Source organism: Toxorhynchites rutilus, chromosome 2 (genome assembly GCF_029784135.1).
Source record: "Toxorhynchites rutilus septentrionalis strain SRP chromosome 2, ASM2978413v1, whole genome shotgun sequence".
Taxonomy (NCBI): Eukaryota; Metazoa; Arthropoda; class Insecta; order Diptera; family Culicidae; genus Toxorhynchites; species Toxorhynchites rutilus.
In genome coordinates, this window is record NC_073745.1 from 24,991,270 (window position 1) to 24,998,419 (window position 7,150).

The 7,150-nt window shown below is 40.8% G+C and overlaps 1 protein-coding gene across 1 annotated transcript; it reads right to left on the reverse strand.

Moving 5' to 3' along the window:
- Positions 1-1,109: 1,109 nt before the first annotated feature.
- On the reverse strand, positions 1,110-3,842 carry LOC129767664 (calpain-7-like). The gene is made up of 5 exons (XM_055768784.1): positions 3,354-3,842; positions 2,672-3,297; positions 1,934-2,612; positions 1,664-1,872; positions 1,110-1,603 (listed from the first exon to the last, which is right to left on the reverse strand). Exons 1-5 carry the CDS (start codon positions 3,631-3,633, stop codon positions 1,229-1,231), a joined length of 2,169 nt encoding a protein of 722 aa, XP_055624759.1. The 5' UTR covers positions 3,634-3,842; the 3' UTR covers positions 1,110-1,228.
- Between the last annotated feature and the right edge of the window lie 3,308 nt (positions 3,843-7,150).

Consider the following 7,150-nt stretch of genomic DNA (forward strand, 5'->3'; position numbering starts at 1 on the left):
CGCGGGTAATCGGTCGAATCCTTCTAACCATAGATTTAAGATTAAATAATGTAAACAAAACTGAATTAGCGGCTCCGCAAAGTTTCTGCGATTGAGCCTTACAAATAAACGATTTGGAAAAAAACCTAAACAACTTTGGTTTGGGATCAATGGGGGATGCGGATACCACGTTCGACTTGGAGCGCGCTCAGTGGGCTTTAAGCAAACTTTTGTTGAATTCATCTCACGAAAATAGCAAGAAAATGGTCCGTTGAAGCGAAGCTGTTCCTTCGGAGATTCAAAGGCTCCAAAACCAGGTTCGAAGACTTATATCCTAAACTGCTTTGTTTTCTAAAAGATGCCAACTTGTGTTTTAAAAATTGAATAAGAAATTGTTGATGGCTGTGTTAGGGAACACATGTCGGAGGGCACAAAATTTTTTGCCAATTTCTTCTTCTTCTTTTCCTTCGTTTACGGAGACTTTAAATCTAATGATTCATTCGTCTCCGGTATTCTTTCTGTTTCTATTCTTATTATATTACATTATTTTAAAATTTATTTATATTTTCTTGTAAAGTTCAGTTTCTTTTAAAAATTCTATTAAATTATTTCCCTGCGTTTCATCGTTACTTAGAATATCTCTTAAGTTCTGTCCTATATTATTTTTAATTCTAGCGTCCTTTGTATGGTGGCAATCCAGTAGTGACTTACACAAATGTGGGTCTCATTGCAAGAGCATTGAGGTTTATCTTTCCTTTGAAGTAGATAGGTATGAGTGACTTTGGTGTGGCCGATTCGAATACGGGTGAGAAACTGTCTTTCCTTACTGTTGTTTCTGTCATGCCATGGAAGAGTGTTGCTTTTAATTTTTTGATCTGCTGTTTCTCCAGGCTATGTCCCAACTTTGATTTTTGCAAAGCCAATTTCCCAAAAGCCCAGGTACCTTGGTTTGGATGGCTGTGTTGGGGAAACCGTAAATCGGGCAAATCAAAATGGGGCAATTAGGGCGTTTAGGTAGCGTTTGACATTTTACAGTTGTTCAATTGCTCATTGTGTAATTCGCCAAGCCGGGAATTCACCATTTTGCTTCTATGCTGGGAATGACACCTTACCTGGGCTAATGATCGAATGGGAAATAGGACGATAGTCTTTATTTGTCTAATTAACAGTACGATAAAATATGATACAAATATGCGTTACTCCCCCTGGGTCACTTTTCTAAAACAAGCAAACACCCCCACGCGCAGAGCTAGTTCAACTGCTCGATGATCACATTCGTTGTGGACTTAACCTTAAGAAAGAACGGTGATTCCTGTTCGGGCAGATACGTGGACGGACGCAATTGGTACACTCCAGCCGGAATGCCTTCCAGATCCAAAACGCAGAAGCCTGACCGAAAGCTACCCGTGGTCTGCGATATGAACGGAGCGGTCACTTCGGGATCCTCCAGAGAGGCAACGGTCAACTCCAAACCGACCTGGTACACCTTGGGGCCACGCAGCTCGACGATCAACTGGCTGGTGTCTTTCGGACCGACGTGGAGTCTGTACAGTGGATTGTTCCTATATGTGAGGGGATGATTCGGGCAGCCTCCGGCCGTTCGTCCCTTCCACTCGCCGTTGATCTGGTAATTTATACAAAAAGTAAGATGAGAATTTCAAAATCAAATTTGATGAGTTTTTACATTTTCCACAGTCTGGAAATGACTATCGATCTTTTTCAGCTCGAATTTATCACGACAGTAGGCCCGAAGTGAATAGTAAATGGTCGCAGTTTTTTCGTACTGCGATATCACAAGCGTATATTTCCTTTGTGAAGTGGGGTCCAGCCGAATCTTGCACAAATAGTGTGGACTGTTGATCCGCACACCGTCGATGTAAGGCGGAGGATCCGCTGGGGAAGGAATAATCGTTTAAGTTACTCTGAAAGACTTTGACGAAACCTGAGAACTGACATGGATAGTAAACCCGTTTTCCATTGTTTTTGTACACCAACACCGTTATGTACTCCCTATTTTCCCTGAAGTCTTCAATCATTGTGATATGTCTCGTCAACAAAATCCACACTGAGCCTTTCCCGGCTGGAACGGTTAAACTGTACTGTGGATTGTCTCCCACATTATAAGCATCTTTCGTAGGGCCCACTCCCGCACTCCAGGACTGATGGATGCAGTAAGTGTACTGGAACAGCGCCGGGTCCCAGTTTAAATAGAAAACGTCGAAGAAGTTAAGAATCGAATGATAGTCAATCCAAAAGACGCCGTTATCGAAGTTAGCCGCCAGCTTCGGATCGTAGTCTAACTGTTGTTGCAAATCGGCCGTCCAATGAGTCATATCCAGATCCGAATAATTACCACGCCATCTCAAATGGGACCACGGATTTTTCAACTGTAACAGTTTGACGCCGTTGATTTCTCGCATATCCAACACGGCATATGCATGAGTGGATACCAGTCCTGTTCGCTCCGCCTCGGCATCCGATAGTTCTCCGGTGGCAACCGTGATCAGACATCGACCAGCCGCGAGACCTTCCTTGAGGCGATTGAACACCGCATCGGGATTAAAATCGGATTCTTTTGTGCGGATTGAGGCACGCTCGGGAATCCAACCGGTCAACGCATGCAAATCAATGTTCTAAAAGAAGGAACAATTTATTTAAACACATAGAAAAAAAGAAAGAATGCATTATTTACACTGTTGGAACCAGGAAAATCATATCCTCCCATAAGCTTCATGTAAGCCTTCTCTAGCAGAGAAACCCAAAATTCGTGTTTATTACTCGAATACGAGCACAGCAGCTGATTGTATCTCCCCAACGGCAGATAGTCATCGATCACAACCTTCCGCGGGATACCATTGACATGCATTCTAATCGAGTACTTCCCACTCGGATTGCAGACTGGCTCATCCCTGCTATTTCTTGGATAAATAATCGAGGTAAGAATTTTGCGCTTAAACTTTTTCTCGTAAAGTGATGCCACTGCGAGCGAGGCCACAAAACTGCAGTCCGAAACCACCGTCTGGCGGATGCTATAGAAATCCGCATGTTCTCCCGCAATCATCTGAGGATGCTCACTGAGGTCCCCAAGTCGAGCCCACTGCACAAAGTCTCGTTTCTGCTTGGGAGCTAGCTCCAGCGAACCATCCTTGTCGGTAAATGGAATCGGAAAGATAAACTTCTCCATCAGATCGATATCCATGAAAGGCACATAAACCTTTGAATTTATGTGGGACGTGTGTTCGAGGACTTTCTTCTCCTCGCTGGTGTACGCATTGCGACATCCACTTACTTCGAGTCTTGGACTGTGAATAGGACTTGCTGAAATAATTGCACATAAATTACCGGAATCTGATTGATAACGCAGCGAATCTCACCTATGACAGCATTTCCACTGCGAACCGGGTGCGATGTGATTGATGCCTGAGGTACCTTCAATTCCACCGGTGGAACATACTTGATACCCTTCAGCTCCTCAGCTCGCTCCAGCGCTTGTTTAGCAAATTTGTTCAACTTTTCCCGCCTATCCCGGTCTTCGATTCGAAGAATAGTTTCCACAGCTTTCCCGTACAGTTCGATGGCAAGCTCTTTCTGACCCGCCTCGTCGGCATCCAGCGCGCGGGACAAAATCGATCGGCATTCGGATTCAGAGGACATATTTATGAAAAACGGGCACTAACAAAAATATAAAACTATTCGAAACGACTCCGGAGTGACAATGCCTTCATTAAGCAATAAAACATTCGAAATGTTGGAACTATAGACATATGGAACAAGGAAAAACGAAAGAATTCACTTTGCTCCGTTTCGGAAGGATGAGTCAGCTCACAGCCATACGCATCTAACGGATTGTTTGTTTTCGTAGCTTTGTTTTGATTCGCCAGTGCCTATCGAGGGGTGACTAGAAGTAATCTCATTTACCAAAAGATGTGTCAAATGACATTTACAGTGATACAAACTCGAATTCGTACGTCACCATACAGATCTCTTTTCCCTTCTTTTGAATGTCGAAAACAAACTTATACTTATGACAGACATACAGCTGTACTAGCGTTGTACTTCGAAAATTGTATGTCTGTCACCATGTACAGCGCTAGAACCATGCAAGCAACTCCGTACAATCGCTGTACCTGTACGGACCTATTTTACCGCTGTACATGGCTACAGTTGTACTGTGCGCAGCGCCATAGACGTTTAGTGGTGGGTAGCATGAACAAGCAGAATCAAATCACTTAATAAACGTTCTTTTCATTGACTTTCTCTTAAGTTAATAACTCAGATTGGAAACTTGTTTGTTGTGTTTGATAGTTTATACACTAAATAAAAACATATTTCATTGAAATATGTGGTGAAAATTGGAAAAATATCTGATTGTTAGTTTGACATACGGTACAATGTACAACCAAAGTATGTCTGTCATGGTACGATGGTACCTGTACAACGCTGTACACGTACAACGCAAGTACAGCTGTATGTCTGTTCCTGGTATTGTGGAACATACTATTTAGATAAAGTCATAGTACCATATGAGAGTGAAAATGTTTACTATAACGGTTTTTTATTACTCTAAAAGCAATTATAAAATAAACATATGCGAAAATGATGCGCCTTGTACTTTGAGTCAATGTCTTGGAGAAAATTGAATCCTCGATGCAATCCAATTGTGTTGAAACTTTTCTTCATTTTCGACGTAGGACTGCGCCTAACATTAAGGGTGCCAAATCAGAAAACAGGTCACGTTTTTATGAAATAAAGTTAACGGTGATAACTACTTTTTCTGCAAATGGATTTTAACGATTTGCATATCAATCGAATCGGAAATTTTCTAAGATCTGTTTTATATACTATACATTACAATCCCATAGTCTGTATATGGTTTAAATTGATGAGAGTTGGATTGCGCTTTTCATTTTCTCATACATTTGTTCTGTCCATTTGTGTGCTTTCCCGAACAAAGCTATCAATAACGAGCAACTTATGCAGCCGCTAGAATAGAAGCAACGAAGGTAGATAGCGAAAAGAGAATATTTGCGTAATAAACTCCACCCTTGCATATAAAGTAAGCTGTCACTAGCGTATAAGTATTGTACTCCTCTGAGGAAAATTCTCAGAATCTTTCTGTGTCCGAAACAACAAAAGTCGTTTATTCTGCTCATTTTATGTTTTATGTGTCCCCTCGAGCTGTGAACGCTAGCAAATATTTTTTTTTTCGCTGCAACTTTGTGCATCTATTAGGCTAGGCGCAAATTGACAAGCATATAGCACTCGTGAGCTAACACGAAACTACCAACATGACTCATATGTGTTACACAGGTCGCGTGGTGGTGCGCATATTGTGTCTCAATTTGATATAAATAACGCGCCACTCGCATACAATGTCTGGCTCATACTTAGTTGCGCGGTATATTTATTTACTAACCACAACCACTCGATCAGCACAACAATGTCAGACTCACGGCGCTACATAATTGTTCACCAACACAACCATCGTACCCGGCACGACCAGCACGAGAAACTGTGGTTCAGCCACAGCGTCTCGCGAGTCGTGTTTTACAAACACTGCGCTATCTCGCGTCGTCTGCCCAATATGCGCTGTTCTATCTGTTTTCATTAGCCACAAAAACAGGCGCTATGTCGCGTGAAGCTACTCGCACTACACGCGTCTCAATTTGCGCCTAGCCTTATACGCGTGTTTGATGCTTGTTGAATGGCGATGCACGGAAGATACCTCTCGTTAAATAATCAGTGCAATGCGTGCATTGATATAAATAGTTAGAAACTTTTAACTAAAGAGTTAAATTTAGAAGTATTCGTAAATAAAATCCGATAATGATAACCAAACAAACTTAAAAAAAGATTGCATAGTCCTACGTTCTAAGCGGTTGTGTCTCGGATACAACCCCTCGAATTTTTTTCAAGTTTTTCTTCCTCAGCACATTACAAACTTTTGTGTTGGTTCTATGCGGCTATCATTGACGGTGTAGTGGATCAGAATGTTTACTTGAACATCCTGAAGAAAAATATTATGCAAAGTGTCAAGAAAATAAGAATGAATCGAGGATTCAAGTAACCAAGATGACCCAAAGCACAAGGCACATAAAGTACACACAGGGTTACATTACAAAAGTTATTGATATACCCCCCACAACCTACCATCATATATCCCAGCAAAAAAAAACTATGGGAGTCATCTTTGTAGGAAAGTTAGAAACTATCAGATTTCTGAAAATAACGATTTTAAAAACCACTTATGAATGAATATTCCTTCCGAATACACCAAAAAACTCGTGGATAACAGCTAGAGGCAGCTAAAAACAGTTGCAATAAACAAGGTTTACCGTACTAAAGATGAAACTATGAAATTGATCAACGCTTTCGAACTGAATTGAAATTTCAACCACCGTATATAAGTTTTAGTAAATTTTCATATATTCGCCATTCTTAAAAAAATACAAAACCATTATTTTCAAAACAGATAGCAACATACAACAACAGATATCTAAATAGAATGTTTCGAAAGCTTGTTTTCGACTTTCAAAAGAAGGGAAAAGAGATCTGCATAGTGTCACACGAATTCGATTGACCCACTGAGGGCAAGTTAGGTCCCCTACAATGGATGCACATCAGATCAGTCGAACATAGGGCCTGATTCTCAAATACACTTCGAATACACTACACGGTGGAAACGAATTGAAACGTATCCGCGATGACAACGGAACGGTGTCGACATCTGGATACGAGATTAGTTTCCCACTAAATTGATCATTATAATATCAAATTATCTTCAGAATAAATTTTTATATGAGATTATTATATCACATGAAGAAAACAAAGTTTTCCACTCACATTGTATACCAGTTTTATACGAAGAAGTTAATTTTCATTGATGTTTTTTATTTGAAAAGTGCTCATTCTGCCTGAAAACTCATTATTATCTTCGACACTTCACTAACTCGTAAAACATAGTTTAATGGCGTGCCGTTTATTTCGTTTCCACCGTGAAGTGTATTCGAGAATCAGGTCCATAGATCTGGTGCCTAGTTTATCTAGAAATGAATTAAGGATAATTATTCGCTACAACTTTCACACGAGTCGTGGGATGAACGAAGTCGTCCTCTGATTTGCAATTGCTATTGACCAGTAGTTAAGATAAAATAAAATGCAGCTATTCTGA